Source organism: Apteryx mantelli, chromosome 22 (genome assembly GCF_036417845.1).
Source record: "Apteryx mantelli isolate bAptMan1 chromosome 22, bAptMan1.hap1, whole genome shotgun sequence".
NCBI classification, from domain to species: domain Eukaryota; kingdom Metazoa; phylum Chordata; class Aves; order Apterygiformes; family Apterygidae; genus Apteryx; species Apteryx mantelli.
This window is the reverse complement of record NC_089999.1, coordinates 9,478,815-9,498,467: the sequence shown is the minus strand read 5'-3', so window position 1 is coordinate 9,498,467 and position 19,653 is coordinate 9,478,815. Positions and strand designations below refer to the sequence as shown.

Sequence of the window (19,653 nt, the reverse complement as noted above, 5' to 3'; positions counted from 1 at the left end):
TTACCCACCCTGCCAGGAGCCAAACAGGGAGGCCGCGTCTGCAGTCAGGGCTGCACACGCCTCTCCCGGCTGGACGGGACCTGCTCCCTTCCCCAGCTGGAGCCCGGGAGGAAAGAGGAGGAAACCTGCAGAAATTCATTACCTTTCACATGACAGAGGGATCAGTCGGCTCCTACCAGAGCCCAGCAAGATTTCCCTCATTGAAAACAGAAAAGAATCACAAAAATAATTAGAGAGATTCCATCTCAGCCAGCTTATGAAAGTACTGACTTTATACACAACAGATTGGCAACAGCACAAAGATGGATGTGAAAGGGAAAAGCATTTGCAATGTCAGACAGATCAGAGACAGAAGCTCATAAAAAAATGGCCCAGGGCAGATGTAAGTTAAAAAAAAAGAAAGAAAAAAAAAAAGAAAAAGAAAAAGGAAACGACCCTTCTGGAGATAAAAACATAACTCCTGTCTGTGACATTGTGATATGCCCCCTCCTGCCTGCAGAAAGGATCCCTGAAAACTCATCATCTCCCTGGAGAGATCTGGGTTAAAAAACTTCAATTACTGACAATCACTTTCTGTGTTTTGCTGCCTTCCACTAGCTCGGCTGGGAGCCAGAGAGTTGGTCAGCAGTAGGATTTAGGGGCCTGAGGACAAACATCAGCTAGAAGATCCTCAGCTGGGCTCCTGGGGCTATGGGAGGCTGTAATTGGAGAGCTGCAGGCAGCACTTTGGGAGAGTGGGTCGGGCTGCGCCGCACAAACAAGACACGGCTCGTGCCGGGTTTGGCCAGCCGTGCAGGCCAGGACCCTCAAAAGCACGATGAACAGCTCAACAAATGGATGAAACGTTTTAAAGGGGGGGATGGGAACGGACAGACTTCTCTAATTAGAAAAGAGGTTTGCACTTAGTCACCCAGTGCAGTGCCTGGGGCCCTAACTCCAGACACTGCTGTGAGAAGGCTGACAGCTCGCTCAGACACTGAGCTGTCAGCCTGGGCTTTGTAACCAGAGACAGTTTCCACGGGGAAAACAACCTCTGTGCTCGTCACCGGCAGCGGAGGAGAGCCCCTCTACACTCATACACAGGCACTTCCAACAGGAAGGGATGGAGCCCCAGTGTGACCCGCTGAACACAGCGGCGGAGCTGCAGGGACGCCTGCCCCGCAGCGTGTCCAGGGCAGCACCTCTCCGGCACTTCAGGTTCGCCTGGGCAACGATCCTCAGTGATTCGATAAGCGAGATCAACTCTGGTTCTGTGGGAACCGTCGTTACAAACTCCCTGTTGTTGCCAGGTCGCTGCCTTCTGAGCGCAGCTGAGAAGCTCCCAGTCCTGGGGTGCGGGTCTGAGGCAGGCCTTGGTGAGCAGCAGTGAGAGGACAGGCAGGCCGGGAGGTCAGGGGAACCCCCGCATCCATACTGCAAGGCTGGACGCAGCCCCTCTCAAATCAAACTCACTGGGAAGGGGACTCTTCCATGGCAGCTGAAACACAAAAAGCAAGGACTGAGAATGAGCCCAAAGCCACCATCTCGACAAAACTAAGGTTAGCAGTGCCCTGACCCATGCAGGCCGGTTATCCAACGGATGGGCTCTGCAGTCCCTGTCCTGCTACCCCAGGAAGGCACCACAAGGCCCTCAGCAGGACCAAAGCAGCAATGTGGCTGTCTTCTCCCAGTTATTCCAGAGCGGGGTTTGCAGAGGCGTTGAAAGAAGGGCGCAGCAGTGGCCTCTCAGTAAAATGGGCAGAAGCCCAGGCCAGTCAAAAACAGCAGTGGCCACACGGGAGGAAACCGCAGAGCAGTGCAAAACTGCCGCACGAAGGGTGGAGCACTGCTCACCAGCACCAACACACCAGCACCCTCTCCAGCTCCCGGGCCGGGTCAAGGTCAGAGCTGAAAGCTGCAGTGACATCAAACGTTTTGCCAGCTCTTGTGTTCATTCCAGAGAGGTTTCCAGGCAGATTAAGCTGAGTAAAAGCCCAGTCAAAATGTAGCCTTTTACAGAGCTCTGAATGTTTGTTTTACACTCTGGTTATTGAGGGACACTGGGGGCGAGCGAGGCTGCTGCTGCCGCGTTTGCCGCGCAGCGTTTCCCACGCTGGGACAGGGGGGTCGAGGTTATGGACGGGGCAGTGCAGAGGGACGGCAGTGGGGCTACTGCAGGGGCTCTGCACCGGGTCCCTGCTCTCACAGCGCTGCAGGAGGCAGCCCACAACCCAGCTGCCACAGAGCACAGGGCGACTCCCAGCAGCGGAAGGGGAGAGCAGCCTGCCGTCTTCCTGCGGGAACAAAACCCTTTTACTCCCTGACAAACACCCTGCTTGTTCCTGAGCCTTGAGACTCAGCCATTCCCTGTTCCCTTCACATGGCGCTGTACATCACATGAGAGAGGTCAGCACTTGCAGGGGAGAAGAAACGGGAGCCACGGCTGATTTTGCCGTGCTTGGGGCGGCCGGTCAGGCCTCCTCCCCTCTAGGGTGCAATTAGCCTGCTTGAAGTGGGCTGGAACTGGAATCCCTCAGCCCAGCAGAGGCGGAAGAAAGGTCCTTCCAGCAGTCTGGGCCAGGCTCCCACCACACATCCAGGCAACGGAAGGGCAGGTCACGCCATGGGCACATTTTAACCACGCAACGATGCTGCCTTTGGCCCGAGCAGAGAGGAACCACAAAACCATCGCTATCTTTTCCAAACCACAATGGAGATCCGGCAGCCAAAATGATGCCTCAAATCTCAGCTTCTATTTCGGCAGCACCAATTAGAGAACTGCTCTTTTTGGAAACTCTGTGGACCGCCAGCACACCAGCTTCCCACCAGCTGCAGCCTGGCCAGCCCACCTGTCTGGGAGTGTGCAAGAACTCCTTCGCTTTCTCTCTGCTCCCCTCTCCGGTGGAAATGGCACTGTCAGAGTGCTGTGTAGCAAAAGGGGAACCTTTATATGCCTCAAGTCATTTCTACTCATCTACATCTCTAGATAGACTAGAATAATACAGAGCTAAATAAGTGCAGGGGGACTCAGTACAGCTCCTGTCACAAGGTATCTTGTCCAGCTAGGTCCTAATGGCAGGAATCACAGTAAAGAAGCCTCTACTCACGCTTTACTGCCAGCAGTGTATTCCCATGGCAGCAGGCTACAGAGGTCACCACGTATGGATGTGTCTCCTCCAGTTGCACAGGCCGCGGGGTGCCGGTTTCTTCATCCTTCCTGCCCAAGCGTCCCCTGGCTCCTTTCCCCCATGTGCACACCTCGCCATCTGCAGAGGGATAAACCTGGCTAGACACAGAGCTCCTCACTGCGTTCACCAGGAAACGGGCCTCCCATTTCTACTTGCTAAGCAGCAAGGGCTGTCCGAGCAGTACCAGCCCTGCACCCCACAGGACTAGGACAAGCCATCCACCTCAGTAGCGCCCTGAGCTATCTCCAAGGTCCATCTTGGCCAGCAGCATGGACTCCAGGCAGAAGAAAGCCAGAGCCTGCTGCAGCCCAGGACACAGGCTTCAGTCTCACCTGCTCCAATGGCTACGGTGAAGGCATCCCCACAAGCCACCACAGTGACCTTCATAGCCTGGAGCCCCACAACCAGATGGGGCACGCGGCTGTTCCGGCAGGAGTTGGTGCCCAGCTGCCCGTGCTGGTTGCTCCCGAAGGTGTAACACTGGCCAGAAGCTGACAACAGAGGTGAGAGAAACATGAAGTTCCCATCTGGGTGTCACCTGAGGATGCCGCAAAGCCCCTGAACCCCTTTGTGCTTGGTCATGGTGAGCACCCTGCTCCACAGAGCTCCACCATTGGGAGCAGGGTGCCTCTTGAGCCTCTCTTAGGCCTCTAGGCATGGGGAACAGAGGCAGGAGGAAGACAGAGAAAATGCAGACCTGTGCCCCCCCTCAAGGATTTGGGCACGGCACCCCTCACCTGTGACTGCAGCTGAGTGCGCTGTACCGATGTCAGCACATACGATCGGCTGTTGGTTCAAGGGAGCTGACTGGGCGCACAGGAACACGGTGGCTTCTTCCACCTGGTTCTCTGGGGAAGGCTCCTCTGCTGAGCTGATCCGATCCAGGCCCAGCTTGTTACATCTGCAGGGGGAAGAGCACAGTCCAGGGCTGGCTGAACGTGGCCTGGCACAGACACCCCTGCATTCAAATCCTGCCCTAGCATAACTGCTCCATCAGCAGCGAGATGCTGGGGAGCAGGGTCACACAGCGATGACTCCGAGACCCTTCTCACGGTTTCTTGTTCTCTTCCCTGGCCAGACACAGACTGAATGGACCCCAGAGAGCCCTGCTGTGGCAGGCTCTGGAGCACAGACGCTCACTTCTCCTACCTGTTGCTCCCACAAGCAAGAATCTGGTTCTTCACTGTGAGGATCATGGAGGAATCGATGCCACAGACGACCCTCTGAGCTTCGTGCTCTGGGGGGACTGCTACCTGCTGGGGGGAGTTATGGCACTCAAGGGTACCCAGCCCCAGCCGACCTGGCAGGAAGAACAGAGCAGGGCATGGCTGATGTAGACACACAAACCAAATGCACTGCCGTGAGTGACAGCATCTACAGAGCTGCCTGCAAGAGCTCTGCCTGGGACCCACCACCATGAAGGGGAGCAAAGCCGAAAGCAAAGGGGCCCTGGTAGGTGGTGAAGCAGCTGTAACTTTTCCACACCCACCCAGACTGGCACATCTGGAGAGGACTGCAGGAAAGCAGGGCCAGTGAGGGGAGTGGGAAGGGGGGATGGAAAGCACAAGCCCTGTTTTGTTAAGCAGACATGTCTTACCATTATCCCCCCTGCCCCAGGCAAACACTTCCCGTTCGTTGGAAACTGCCAGGACGTGAGATGCGCCACAGGCCACCTGCACCATCTCGTAGCCCAGCAGGGCCTCCACGATCTTGGGCTGGCAGGGGAAGAGCAGCAGCCGTCAGCCGAGACCTCCCAGCCTGCCCGGCTGCTCCCATCCCTCCCACCCAACCCCCCAGCCTCAGCAGAGTGCTGGCAGCATCCCAGTTTTCATCCAACACAAACACCAGAGCATTTTTTGTTCTAAATAGTCTTCAAAGAATTTTAGAGACTACATGCACACGGCACAGAAGATAATGCAAACATCTCTGGGGCGGAAGAAAGCAGCCAGCACAACGGTTTGGAGAGGGAATAGGTTCAGCCCAAGGGTTGGGATTCGCCCCCCTGCCCATGTGGGGAGTGCCAGCGGCTGTTAACACATGCTCTGAGCAGGCAGGGGCTTGGTGCAGGATGCGTTGGCTGAAACGGCTCTTGTGCAGAGGAGCTGAGAGCCATCAGCTACGTATTCGTTAGGGTGTGGAGAGACCAAGATCTCCGCACTTCTCCCAGCCCCTGCTGCGACCTGCTGCTAGATCTGACACCTCACCATAGCAAGTCTCATTCTCATTATCTTCTTCATGTGAAAAGCACCATTTGCTGGGATCTGGCTGCTGCTACCAATTGGTCTCTCCCCAGCAATAAACACCGAGCAGCTTGGCTCAAGACAACATCCCCGGATGGAGCAGGAACAAATGAGCCAGCTGACCACAGAGACAAACGGCACCAGTCCCTGGGCTCGGCTGGAAGCCATCGGCTGCTGCCGCATCTGAGAGAGGGCAAGGAAGAAGAGGCTGGAAGGGAACGAAGGGCCCTCAGCCCTAACGCTCTGGGCCAATCGGAAACACATAGCTCTTCTTTAAATACTGGCTCTTTTGAAAAATAACTTTTCTCAGTGAACCCTGGCAGCTGCAGGCCAAGAGTGAAGCAGGCAGGTGTGTGATTGGAGGCAGCCTCCAAGCTGGGTGCCTGCCAACAGCAACCACAAGGCAGCTCTTGACTTCCCCCACACTCAAAGGGATCATTGTGTAGGGCGGGGGGAGAGAAAGAGGCAGGTTGGGCCTTTTAAAACCCCGCAGTGACAGGGAGAGGAGGGGGAGGGGGTTGGATGCCAGAGCATGCCTGGGATGCACGTCCCTAGAGCTCGGGTGAGCTGTCTCACGGGGCGCAAACGGCGTGATCCATCCTCTGCCCTGGGGGAGCAGCACACCCAGCACCCACACGACAAACCTGGCTTACGTCCGTGAAGTTTCCGTGCCCCAAACAGCCATTGCTGCCGCTGCCAAAAGTCATGATTATCCCCCTGTCTGCAAAGGCAGAAAGAAGTTGTGTTACTGGCACACGACACCCCACAAGGCACACGGGGCCCATGGGGCTGACTGGAGCTCCGAGGACAGCAGCTCTGCTTGGACCTACTCTGACTCATAAGTTGCTGGGGGCAGGGGGGCCCAGAGGCCTTCAATGAGCTTCTAGAGAGCAGCAGCCTCTATGCACTGTGACAACTCACCAAAGACAAACAGCAGATGATAGGGGAGCACTGAGATAACATTATTGCAGCTGTGTACGCAGGAGCTGCTAACTCCACAGTCTGTCAAGGTGTTAAATACACAGAGCCACTCACTGAGCAGCCAGGCCAGCCCCCAGCAGAGGGGCAGCAGGAAACGCCATGGAGAGGTAGGACAAACACAGGCCTATGAAGTTTGCTACTTGCATATCTGTTATTTATTGCCCTGATCCCCAGCAGAAGTGCAAACAGGGCTCCCAAAGGACCATCAGGAGGGTTTTGCTCTACAAACATGGCCTTGGGCTGGTGTGCACACTCCCCTCCCCGGCAGAATGTCTCCTGACCCGCTCTAAGAGGGCTTCAGAGGCTGCCTTTCCATGGCCGAGGACAACTGGCTGGAGCTGCAGGAACTCACAGGCACCCTTCACGTTGACTTCTCATTGCAACATGTCACCATCAGTAAGCGCTTGTGCCTGGGGAGGTGGCCCCCTGCTACCTGCACTCACAGAGTATGTGACACAGCGAGGCCAGCTGCGCTGAGCTTCCTGGCCACTCCTCACACTGCAGTCCCCACTGTACAGACCAATTCTGGCACCAAGTGACACCAGTGCACCCAGGACAACAAACAGAGGAGATCCGAGGCCCTCCCCGCACCAGACCGATGTTTGGGACCAAGCTGACCAGTGGGGCATCATGGGAGGACCATGCACTCCTGCCATTCTTGATCCCTACCTGCTGTTACATGACAGGCCACAGTTGCACTTCGTTGCATTCCAGCCCAGTGCACCTCTCAGGTTCCTCTCTGAGCAGGCACCCCCCAAGCAGTCACGCTGCATTTGTAAGCCAGCCACCAAACCAGGCGCTTTTGGGACCCAGACGGCTGAAGACACGAGGCAGCAGCTTACCTGTGAGGCAGGCTGTGAATAGGTCACCACAGGACACATGTTTGATGGTCACGCCAGACTGGCCCTCCAGAAAACGGGACACAAACTGAGGCTGAAGCTGTTCGGTGGCTCCTGGGAGAGAAGGGCCTCCTGCAGCACCCATCGGGGGAGCCTGGTAGAGAGAAGCCATCTGGGCTACTGCACCTCCGTGTAGCAAGATCAGAGTGGGAGAGCTAAGGAGCCCCTTCCCACAGGCTCAGCAGCATCAGCTGCACCCTGGCCCGGACTGCGGTCCTGGGGAATGTGGCATCATGGCCTGTGCAGTGAGCGGAAGCGTCCCCTTCTCAGAAATCACACCCACAAGCCTTCCTCTCCCACCGCCCTGCTCAAGTTCCCATCGCTCACCTCCCACATGATGAGCCGCCCCGATTTGGTGACCCCAGCCTTTTGCGTCCTGCCAGCAGACACCTGCACCACTTCGGTGTTAAGCATGGGCAGGCGGAGGGGGGTGGTGATCCCGCTCCCCCAGGTGTAGATGGAAGACAGAGGAGGAGGAATTCCAGTCCTGGCCGAGCCGCCACGAACACCTGCTGGTCAAACAGAAATCATGACCCCAGATTCCTGACTCTCCTCCCACAGGAAGAGAAACAACACCCGCCATCCAGTCTGGGCACCAGCACAGCTGTCTGCCAGCAAGCAGGGCCAGACCAGCTCAGAGCCCCAGTCCAAGGCTGGCAAGGGGCTGCTGGGGAGTTCCCAGGCGGAGCTGAGAGAAACACACGGGAACAGGTCTTTGTATTTTATCTCAGAATTGGGGGAAGGAGTACCGTGACAGTCCAAGCTAACTGCTACCTGTGCCAGCTGCATAGCCCTGCACTGGGACACCCCCCAGCACCCCTCTGGCCTGTTCCCAGCCTGTACAGATGGAGCAGAAGGAATTTCATTTAAATAGTTTAAACTTAGAAGGGGCAGGTGGGAAAAGACTGCTGCTTGGTCCCCAGAGCTGAGGTGCCTGTGAGCTCCTCCAGGGCTCAGGGAAGGTGACATTTCCGTAACTTCCTCCTCCAGGAGCTTGAGTGCCTCCAAGACCCCCTGACATCCAAGGGAAAGGGCTCTTCCAAGCAGAGCTGTGCTGAATGTGCTGCGCCACGACTCACCCCTTGGCCTGGCACTGCTCACTCGTCCCCCTGTGCGGCTGTGGGTCACTGTCGGCACTGGAGCCAAGGGCTTCTCAGGCCTGCCAAACCAAAACGCAGCCCTTACCGTCAGCTCAGCCCCAGAGGTCGTGCGGAGCCCCGGATCACAGAGGGTGTGGGCAGAGCTACAGCACGAGCCACAGCTGAATATCCCACAGAACTGCTTTGGTGAGCACTTTAAGCCACCTGAGAGAGGGCAGTCAGCGCCAGTTCACTTCCCCCTGAGCTCACAACTCCCTGTTCGCTCTTACAGCGATGGCAAACCCACACCTGCCGCAGCCCTGAGCCGCAGGGCCAGGCTCAGCCTGCAGCAGCTGCGTGTTGGGGGAACACGGGAGAGCTGGGTGGGGACAACTCTCTCTTCGGAACTCAAAACAGAGACGGTGAACTGGTCAGACACGTTGTGAGCTGCGGCAGCCCCTCCCAAAGCACACAAACATGGCAGCACCACTTGCCTTCTCATTTTGACACTGCCCACGTCAGTGTAGAGGTTCAGAAGGGGACGAATACAGATGGCCTGGGCCATGATCTCATTCAGCGGCGGTCGCTTGGAAGGATCCAGGTTCAGCATGCTAAGGATGAGCTGGCGCAGGTCAGGGCTGTATCTATCTGATATTGGGGCAAATGTTCCACTCATGATCTTCAATACTAAGGCAGGAAGATTCTGGAGAGAAAACAAGACAGACATACAGTGAGTAGCCAGAGGCGAGACCACAGAGCAAAACGTTCTCAGCACTGCCCTCTGCCTTCACACCTTTGGGCTCAGTGAGCAGCATGATCCAAGCACACGTTTTCACATCTGCAAGAGACCACAGTCCCCTGTGTCACAGGGAAACCATATCCCTCTTACCGCGGCTTCAAAAGCCCTCTTGAGGCTGGCAAGTTCATACAGCACACAGCCTAAAGCCCAGATATCACTCTTCTGGTTGTATGGCTTCCCTTCACAGAGCTCTGGGGAGATGTAGCATGGAGTTCCCACAACCTAGAAGAGACAGAGAAAGATCTGCCACAACTGCGTAACTGGAACAGGGAGGTGGAAAGAGAAGGACTCAGTCTAGAGCCCAGTGCACAGGCTGGCTAGAGCACCACTAACCAGAGCTTAGGTGAGCTGGGAATGCGTTCCCTGGTATCAATGCCTGGCTCACAATCTCATCTCAGTAAAAATCCCATGGATTTGTCTTTTTGGACACATCCCTCTCACCTACAGTGATTATATCTGATCTTGCTCCTATCCACTTGAGAGAATCAGCACCCGCAGCGATGAACATGGTATAAATTACGTCTAGCCAGATTAGTCTTGATGGTGAATGATACTGAAGTCTCAGGCAAAGAGAAGAGATTAAGGCAAGGCAGGACGGCAGGACACTAGCAGGAATTCGGCCATCAAGTATGTGTCAGACCAGTCTGCAAACACCACTCCTCCCACTGGGACGCTGGAGAAATCCTGTCGGTCCTCTCCAGTGGGCTCAGACACCCCACCCTCTCCCGGGCTTGGGCTGGCAGGTCTTTTTCACCTTCTTGCAGCCTCCAGTGCTGCAGCAAATTTCAGCATGAAGACATCAGCCTACATAAACGCCAAGGAGCAAAACGGCACCGCATCACACTGATGTGGCCTACTGCATGTATGCTACGTCCAACCTTGCTGCATACAGCAGCTTCCCAGAGACTACAGGGAGCCAAGCCCAGAGTTTCAAGCCTTGCTGCCATGGTGGGAAGTAGCTCCCCTCCCCCAAAGCCAGGACACCTACCGTGTAGGCTTTGCTCTTGCTGCTCAAGATTTTGGAGATGCCGAAGTCTCCAATCTTGACAATCATGCGATGCTTGTCCAAGAGGATGTTCTGAGTCTTCAGGTCGCGGTGCAGAATCTGCTTGGTGTGCACGTGGTGAAGAGCCAGGAGGATCTGCACGAAGAAGTGCAGGATGGTATCCTCATCCAGCAAGGAGTTACAGCGTTTATGAATAAACTCCGCTAACGTGCCCCCTGCAAAAACAGCAGAGGGCTATTGGCAAGAGTGGCTGCACAGGGCACCATGAACCCAACCTAAAAGCAGAGGATTTAGTCAGAGCCTCTTAAGAAGTCAAGCACATGGGAAGTAGCACATCCTGGTGGGACAACCAACATGTTCTCCAGTGCTCCCAAGACTGTGAGGAGAACAATGGCAACACAGTTGGTGGGATGAAGAAACAGCGAGAAAGAAGTTGCTGTTGACATATTGTCAAAGACAGCAGGAAAAATAAATGCTAAAATTACAGCTTCTGGAGCCCTGTCAGGACACAAACCTCGATGGCAGAACAAGATAAGCCTGTTCTGCAGAAGAACATTCTTGCAGTCCAAAAGGCCACGTGGCACTAAGAGGCCCCATTCAGGAGGGGAGGTCCAGACTCAGGTCTCATGTAAAACTTTCAGCAATCTCTCATGCAAATGCTGTTTTTGTATTAAACTCCACAGCAAACGTTGTTAGAAATCATACCTTCCCACATGGAGCTGTAAGATCAACACTATGGCCAAGAGCTGACACAAGGAAACCTAAGTGAAACCTAAACCAAGGGCAGATGGTAACACACACATCAGTGACAGAGATGTTAGAAATCTTTGTTTCTGATATGATCAGCAGATGTAGGGCATACAATGGCCATATCTGTGCAACAGAGCCACGTCTGGACTTCTTGGCGGCCTCAGCAGCCTTTTGCACAGGAGCTTTACAAGGAGCATGACTGGGGGACAGCCCTGGCAGGGATAAGCAGCAAGTTGGGACGTCAGCCGAACCCTTGTGGCCACAGCAGCCCAACCCCAAAAAAGCTGACTGCCCCGCCTCTCCGGGGTGCCCTGGACCCCCTGGGGAACCCCCCAGCGAGAGGGGTGGGCAGGGCCCACCTGGGGCGTACTCCATGGCGATCATGAGCGCCTTGTCCTCCAGGAAGTTCTCGTAGTACTCAATGATGTTGGGGTGGCTGAGCAGCTTGAGGACCTGGCACTCGTTCTGCGCCGCCAGCCGCTCGTCCTTGCTCATCTGCTCCACGGGGATCTGCTTGAGGATGACGAGCTTCTGGTCAGCCTTGCGCAGGCACAGGTGCACGATCCTGCAAGGACAGGGCGTCAGCAGGGCCAGGCAGCGCTCCCCACCCACTCACCCCCCTTACACGTTGCCGTGGTAACAGGGCCTGGGACCCCCACACACACACCGTGGGGTGCCACAGGCCTAGTGGTCCCCCCCCACATGTTGCCATGGTAACAGGGCCTGGGCCCCCCACCACCCCGGGGTGTCACACCCCTGGTGACCGCCACGTTGCCATGGTAACAAGGCCTGGAAAAGGGGGGGGCATCCCGGGGTGCCCCCCGCCACGGAGGCGCTGCCCGGGGGTGCCCTCACCCGAAAGCCCCTCTTCCCACCACCCGGATCCGCTCGTATTTCTCCATCGCGCCCCGAGCCGGGCCGAGGCTCCTCCCGTCTCCATGGAGACACTTCCGGGGCCCGCTACGGCGGCCGCGGGCCGACAAACTAGCTCGTCCCGCGAACGCCGCCCTCCCCCCCCACCCCCTCCCCACCGCCCCCGCGCCATGTTTGGGGGCTGAAGGGGGAACCGGAGGCGCCCCCAGGCCACGGGGCCCCCCCGCCTGGCTCCCGCGGGATCCCCAGCCCCGATTCCTTTGTCCCCACTTCAAAGGGAAGGGGAGTTAATGTGTAACCGGCCGGGCCCTGGGGCCTTGGCAAGCAGCGAGGAGCGCGGAGGCTGCCGGGGCCTGCCCGGCTCCCGCTCCGCCGCCTCGCCCCGGCCTCGCCAGAGCGCTGCCCCGGCTCCCGGCGTCCTCCGCGGGCCACCTCCCGCCCCGCCGAGAGGGCCCGTGCCGCCCCAGAACCACCCGCGGGCCCCCCGCTGCCCGCCGGGGACACCGGAGGGGACCCCGCCGTGCGCCGGGCCGGGCCCCAGCCACGGCCGCGTGCCCGCCTCGTCCCCGGGCCAGGCCGCGGCCTCCCCGGCGCCTCCGGGCCTTCGCCCAGGGCCGGCCGCCCCTGCCCCCTCGCCCCTGGGGACGGGGACGGCGGTGGCACTGCCACCCCCACGCCACGTGGCCGTGCTGCCATCTAGCGACACCCGGCCCGGCCGGCCGCGGGGGCCGCGCGGCGCCAGGCCATCCCCGCCACCCCGCCACTCTGCTGCGCCCACCGGGCGGGGGCTGCGCAGATGTGCACTGGGCGCAGCACACCCGCCGTGCGCCGGGCAGCTGTGCAGGGCCTGGGACAGATGTGTGGCACATCTGGGAGGGGTCTGTCCAAGGCAGATGCATGGGGCGCAGGGTGGGTGTGCAATGCACAGCACACACGAGCAGCACCCAGCAGGAACGAGCGCAACACCCAGCACACGTGTGCAGTGTCCAGCATGGACATGCAGCGCCCAGCACACCCCCATGCGCAATGTCCAGCACAAACACGCGCGTGCCTGGCACATACGTACTTTTGCAATGCCCAGCACGCACACATGATGTGCCTGACACACACACACACACACGATGTCCAGCACGCACACATGCTCTCTGTACACACCCTGTGCACACACACACGTAACACCGCTGTACACACACACAATGCCCAGCACACAACGTGCAATGTTCTGTGCAAACACCTGCGATGCCCAGCACACAACATTAAATGCTCTGTACACACTCTTGCAATGCCCAGCACATAATGCGCAATGCTCTATTCGCACATGTGCAATGCTCTGTACACACACCTGCAATGCTCTGTATGTGCACATGCTTGTGCAATGCTTTGTGCACACCCATGCAATGCTGTGCATATGCATAGTGCAACGCTGCACACACACTCACTTATGCAATGCTCTGTTCACACACGTGCAATGCTCTGTGCACAGACTAGTGCAATGCTCTATGCACACGCATGCTTGTGCAATGCTTTATGCATACACATGCAATGCTGTATGTACACACTAGCACAACGCTCCGCACACACTCGCGCAATGCTCTATGCACACACACTTGTGCAATGCTTTATGCATACACATGCAATGCTGTATGTACACACTAGCACAACGCTCCGCACACACTCACGCAATGCTCTATACACACACGCTTGTGCAATGCTTCATGCACACACGTGCAATGCTGAGCATATGCACACTAGTGCAATGCTCTGTTCACAAACGTGCAGTGCTCTATGCACACACAGACTAGTGCAATGCTCTGTTCACAAACGTGCAATGCTCTGTATGCGTACACACTCGTGCAATGCTCTATGCAAACACAGACTAGTGCAATGCTCCGTGCACACACGTGCAGCGCCGTACACACACACACACACACACACGCGCAGCCACTCTCGTGCAACGCCCGGCACAGACGCAGAGCGGCGGGGCGGTGCGCAGCGGCCGCCCCCGCCCGCCCGCCCGCCCGCTCCGCGCCGCGGAAGCGCCGCCGCGCCGCGCCCCGCCCCGTGGGGCCGGCGGGAGCCGCGCGGGCCGCGCCGCGCCGCCCCGCTCCGTTGCGCGCCGCGCCGCTCCGCACCGCGCTGCGGGATGGGCCCGGGCTGGCGGGCGCCGTCGGCGGCGCTGGTGGGCGGCAGCGTGGCGCTGTTCGGGGCGCTGCGGCGGGCGGCGCGGGGGCTGCCCCGACCCGCCGCCGTGCGGAGCCGCCCCGGGCGCGCCTGGCGCTGGGGCAACCTGCTCGTCTCCTTCGCGCACTCCGTGCTCGCCGGCCTCTGGGCCCTGCTCAGGTACCGCGGGGGGGGCCCGACGGGGTGCGGGGGGGTGGGGGGTGCGGGCTGCCCGGGCCCCCCGCGCTGACCCCTTCTCTGCCCCCAGCCTCTGGCAGTCCTCGGAGCTGCTCGCCGACATCCAGGACGGCTACTGCGTCTCGGGGCACCTGCTCGTCTGCTTCTCCTCAGGTAAGGGGGCCCGGGGCGCCCGCTCGCTCCGGAGCATCGCCTGCCCGCACTCTGGCTGCCCCTCGCCTTGGTCACCACCACGCCAAGCTGGGTACGGGCTGTCTCGCCACGCTCGGCCGGGGCGGAGCGGCCTTTCCGGAGCACGGTCACGCCACCCGCCCCGGCACCTGTCCCCAGCACCCCGTGCCGCGGCACCCGAGCCGGCCCCCTCACGCTCTCCCTCACCCTGCAGGCTACTTCATCCACGACAGCCTGGACATCATCTTAAGCCACCAGTCGCGCTCGTCCTGGGAGTACCTGGTGCACCATGCCATGGCAAGTACAGCCCCCGCCTCACCGTGCGCCACCGCGGCCCCGGGGGGGCAGCCAGCGTGGGGGCCCTGCCCCTGCGGGCGCGCGCGGGGCCAGCCGGAGCCCTTCCCTCCTTCCCTGCGGCTGCCAGGCAGGCTGCGCATCGACGAGGCAAGGGCGCCCGCCGGGGCAGGACGCCTGCCAGCGCCGGCTCCGAGCGCCGGGAGCCAGACAGGCGCGGGGAGCCAGGCTGCCGCGCCGGGCAGACGCGAGCGGTCCCACTGAGGCTGGCTGTCGAGACGCTGGTTTTCCCTCAGTCCCAGTGCCCGGAGAGCCGCAAGGATCTCTGGGTGGGGGGAGATGGCAGCCAAAGGGGACCAGCACTGCATGCTCCCCCTTAGGGTCTGCTCAGCCCCCGGGGAGGTGCTGGTGAACGAGACCTGGAGGGCTCACACCCCCCCGGGGCTGCGCTCGGGCCAGGGAGCAGGGCGAGGGGGGCTGACCTTGCCGTGCTGCCCGCCAGGCCATCTCTGCCTTCATCTCACTCATCATCACGGGCCGCTTCCTGGTGGCGGCGATGCTGCTGCTGCTGGTGGAGGTGAGCAACATCTTCCTCACCACGCGCATGCTGCTGAAGATGAGCAACGTGCCTTCCCCGGTGCTCTACGAGGTGAACAAGTACGTCAACCTGGTGATGTACTTCGCCTTCCGCCTGGCGCCCCAAGCCTACCTCACCTGGTACTTCCTACGCTACGTGGAGGTGCAGGGCCAGGGTGCCTTCCTCATGGCCAACCTCTTGCTGCTCGACGCCATGATCCTCATGTACTTCTCCCGCCTCCTGCGCTCCGACTTCTTCCCCTCCTTGCACAAGGCCTCTGCGGGGAGAGACGTGGACGGGGAGAAGTTTCTAATAGACTGAGAGACGTGTGTGCCGGGGCGGGAGCCGGTCTCCGGCTCCTGGAGGCCTCGGGTCTTCCTTACCTGCTCTGATGTGCCTTAGGGCTCGCTCCCTGGCCACGGGCCCTGCCTTCACCCGCTCTGCCGCCTAGAAGCACTACCCTGCTGCACCAGCCCCGCAGCCTCGCAAAGCCGCGGGGATGCCGCCGAAGCCAGGGGCCGAACCGATGGGAAAGGAGCCAACGCCGGCTTCCACGCAGGGCGCTTGAGGGCCAGGGGTGGCTGCCTTTCGCAGCCGATGGCCCGAGAGAGTTGCGAGGGAAGGGACGAGTCCCTCCTGTGTTGTTGTTGGCTGTTACATGCATTAAATCGGTCTGTTCACTGCTGCCGCAGCATGCCTGGGCTGGCCTTTCCGTGGGGCAGCGCGCGCAGCCGCCTTCCCCGTGCGGAGCGGAGGCAGCGTTGAGGGAGGATGGGGAGGGTGGAAGGTTACTGGGCCATGGGAAAGGATGTGCCCCCATTCCCAGAGGAGGGCTGACAGCCCGCAGGGAAGGAGACGGCACGTTTCTGCTCCTCGCATCATTCAAGAGACCCATCAGGGAAGTACCCAGCCCATCTGCTCCCGCTCGCCCTGTCCCGCTGTGCTGAGCCTTGGAGAGTCCGGAGCAAGACTCCAGCCCTCCTGCGGGATGGGTCCCTCCATTCTTCCTCGCTCTTCCAGAGATCCCTGTGTGCCCTGAGCTCCCTTGGACCTGGGGCTGAGCAGGGAGCAGGGGAAGGGAGCCAGGCGAGGTACCAAGCCCTGCTGCAGTCCCCTGACCTGCCTGCCCGCCCCGGCTGGGCTGCGTGACTCACCCAGCAGCCACGTGAAGTGGAGCTGGCATGGGAAGGCCGTGTGAGGCCGCAGGCTCTTCCTGGAAGACGGCTGCATGCTCACATCCCCCCAGAGCCGCCTTCCCTGGCACGGCACAGCTCCAGCCCCACGGGAGCGCGCTGGGCCCTCTCCCGCAGGGGCAGGAGCCGGCTGCCTCCAGCAGCCCCTCAAGGGCAGCGGGGGGAGAGGAGGGACTCAGCTCCCCCGCAGCAGTGGGGCCGAGCCCGCCCAGCTGGTCCCATGGAGCACCAGAGCGCTGGGAAGATGAATCCTGCTGACGTGACAGCTCTGGGATCCCACCGGACTAGCATAAGCAGCCAGGCTTAGAGGGACTCCTGCCCGGCCCGTGCTGCGGGGCAGGATCAGCCTCGCTGACACCACTGCCAACACCGCTCAGGCGGAGACTGAGCTGCTCGTTTGAAGTGAACTGGTGATTGTGGCGTGTCTGAGGGTGGAGGCGGAGGGGGTGCGCTCTCCCATCCGCAGAGAACCGGGAAACACCGCCGGGGCCGGCGATCCTGCCCAGCGCTCCCCAGAGTGTGCTGGGGCTCCTAGGCTGATGCAGGGACTGGGGACAGCACTGGGGACAGCCTGGCAGCTGGAGTGGGGACATGATACTCGGGACACTGCGTGGGCAGGAATCTACTAAAGCTTCAAACCATCCACCTCACCCCTCCGAGCTCAGTGCCAAAACACAGTTAAGCAAACCCACTGCTGGCATCTCCAGGCAGCCCCGGAGCTGAGCTGCAGGGATCCCCTCCTGCCCTGGCAGGTTGCAGCCTTACCGTTAGAAGCATGTCCCAACAGCCACCCCGCGTCTTCGCAGCTGCAGTTTAAGCCTCCTTACACCAACTCCATCTGCAAATACCCCACAGTCAAGCCCAGTTCCTAGTTTTCCCTCGCCCCAGTCTCTGCTCCCTTCCCCTTCTCTTTCTTAGCATGCAGCGGACACGGAGCTGCCCTGAAAGCCTGGCGCTGCTGGGGGGACCAGCCGAGGAGCCCGCCCGCGCTTCCAGCACCCTTCCAGCACCGCAGCACGGGGAAGAAGGGTCAGGCATGACAAAGCTTCCCAGAGCAGGGAGCCCGGCTCCCCTCCTGGCTTCCAGCCAGAGCATCTCCCAGCACAGTGCAGTGCTGGCCAGGCTGGGGCAGCTATGGGTCGGGCTGGCTGCCAGCCCCAGAGGCAAGCGCTGGGAAGCTGCGAGCTAGCTGCCAGACGGCAGCAGCCACTGGGCTAAGTTGAGGCAGGGTCAGGGCAGACTGCAAGTCATGCTGATGTGAAAACCCTTCCCGGCCCAGCCTCCACGCTGCCCAGGGAGGGCTGCAGCGCACACCTGCTCCTCACAGCGTGGGGTAGAGCCCCCCCAGCATCAGCTCCCCTCCCCAAGCAATACAGGTGAGGGGCACTTCTCTCTCCACATCTTCCCGGGGGCAACCACAGCTCTGCTGAGCAGAAGACATGGGGCAGACCCAGGAAGACCTCGCAGAGCCTCTGCTGCTGCTTCTCCCCTTCCTGGGTGCTCAGTTCACCCAGGCAGCCGAGGCCTGGGTAGGTGCCCTCACCCCAGCTGCAAGGCAGGGAGCTCAGGCCAGCATGAACACCAGACACAACCCGGGGAGAGAGCAGGGTCTGTCCCAGGGCCACACACCGCTGCGCTCCCAGCAGTAGAGCCGTATCACAGGCAGGGAAGGCTACAGCTCTTATCTCCCTTTTCAGCCTTATCTGCCTCTGAACAGCTTGTCAGCAGCCTCTGCTCTCAAGGAGCTTCAAGCCTCTGGCCCAGGCTTGAGGAGGTTGAGGGCTCAGAACCTTCTCATGGGTTTTTGGCCTGCACCCAGGGTGAGAGAACAGCTCTGCACAGCACCCACGGATCAGAGAAGGACTGGCTGCCTGGGACACAGCTCTCTTCCCTCCAGGTGGTTTCTCTCCCATACCTGTTGCTCTTAGTACAAACAGGGAGCGTTTCCTGCTTTGCTTCTTGCACAGCCCAGCCCAGCACCCCGGGGGGGCCAGGGAGCACTGGGGCCCCCCTCCATCTCCCTGCACCCAGTGAGAGCTTCAGGCTGGCTTCAAGCAGCAGCCCGAGGGCAGCCAAGATCTGCCTGCACAACGGTGAGCGCAAAGGCTGTTACATGCCCAGGGCTGCCCTCCAGACGGGGACAGGGCGCGATGCCAGCGGACCTCTGCCGCAGCACTGGCAGACCCCATGTACGATGGCTCCACAGAACATCCCCACACCTCTGCGGCTACCGCAGAAATCGCCCTTCGATCGAAGGTGGTTTGCAGCTTACCTTGCAGATCTCAGTACCTGGAGCTGTTCCACAGCAGAGGACCCTGGTGAGATCCAAGGCCTAGCACAACTTGAAGAGCACTCGCACATGACCCAGAACAAATCTTTACCCCAAGGTCCTGAAAGCAGTGCCAATTCCGGTAACTCCCCTTTTTCACTTCACTGCCACCCTTCTCATGTGCAAACCACTATTCCATGGTGCCCATGCTCAGGACTCCACCACCCTCTGCAAGAAGCTAGGACAGGAACACAATATCCCACTAGCTAAGAGCTCAATTACCCTGATCAATATTTGGTCACAGCTTTCACCATCTTAGTAGAGCATAACTACATACTTAAGACTAAGTAACCCTAAATGCTTATCTGTACTTTATTTCTACTTCCTGCTTCTCAAGTGCTCCACATTCTTATGACTCTCAACACTCTGAAAAGCTGGTTTCATCTAAAAATCTGAGGATGCAAAAGACTGCAAAGGCAGCAACAGTAGCTATAGCTTGGAAACAGCTCTGATTAGGACCATGAACCCAGCGAGGTCACGGGCAACAGGAACCATGTCAAGGAAATCAGGCTGCAATTCACATGCTGCAGTAAGGGGAGTAGGAAGCATGCCAGAAAAGAAAAAAACAGAAGCACCTGCTATTAAACAGCCACCAGTTTGAAGGCTTTGTGAAGTGAAGTCTACAGTCTATGCAAAGTTGATAAAACCAGGAAAATGGTGCAATACCCAGCTGGTGCCAGATCTGAGCCATAAGCACATTTTTGTTATGGTTAATACCTACCTCTTGGACACCTGAACACTTGCAGAATGTTCCAGAGTGATACAATAAGGAAGCTATGTAGGACACTTAGAACAATGATTGCAAGAATACGCCAATTACACAGCGCAACAAGACGCATTAGGATACCACACGTCTCTGGCAAACAGTATATTTGAGATTCAGGGGAGTGTCACCTCATTTAAGTTTATCTACGGCACAAAAAACAGGTCAGTGATC

The 19,653-nt window shown here is 59.1% G+C and overlaps 2 protein-coding genes across 2 annotated transcripts; one reads left to right on the top strand and one right to left on the bottom strand.

Moving 5' to 3' along the window:
* Positions 1 to 243: 243 nt before the first annotated feature.
* NEK8 (NIMA related kinase 8) lies at positions 244 to 11,825 on the bottom strand. The gene is made up of 15 exons (XM_013946604.2): positions 11,777 to 11,825; positions 11,281 to 11,486; positions 10,154 to 10,386; positions 9,256 to 9,387; positions 8,861 to 9,069; positions 8,367 to 8,446; positions 7,615 to 7,796; positions 7,231 to 7,381; positions 6,052 to 6,128; positions 4,765 to 4,882; positions 4,317 to 4,467; positions 3,905 to 4,068; positions 3,500 to 3,658; positions 3,087 to 3,245; positions 244 to 1,477 (listed from the first exon to the last, which is right to left on the bottom strand). Exons 1-15 carry the CDS (start codon positions 11,821 to 11,823, stop codon positions 1,449 to 1,451), a joined length of 2,097 nt encoding a protein of 698 aa, XP_013802058.2. The 5' UTR covers positions 11,824 to 11,825; the 3' UTR covers positions 244 to 1,448.
* A 2,112-nt stretch (positions 11,826 to 13,937) lies between these two features.
* On the top strand, positions 13,938 to 15,888 carry TLCD1 (TLC domain containing 1). The gene is made up of 4 exons (XM_067309542.1): positions 13,938 to 14,134; positions 14,223 to 14,305; positions 14,538 to 14,620; positions 15,120 to 15,888. The coding sequence occupies exons 1-4, from the start codon at positions 13,938 to 13,940 to the stop codon at positions 15,513 to 15,515; spliced, it is 759 nt and encodes a 252-aa protein (XP_067165643.1). The 3' UTR covers positions 15,516 to 15,888.
* Positions 15,889 to 19,653: the final 3,765 nt, after the last annotated feature.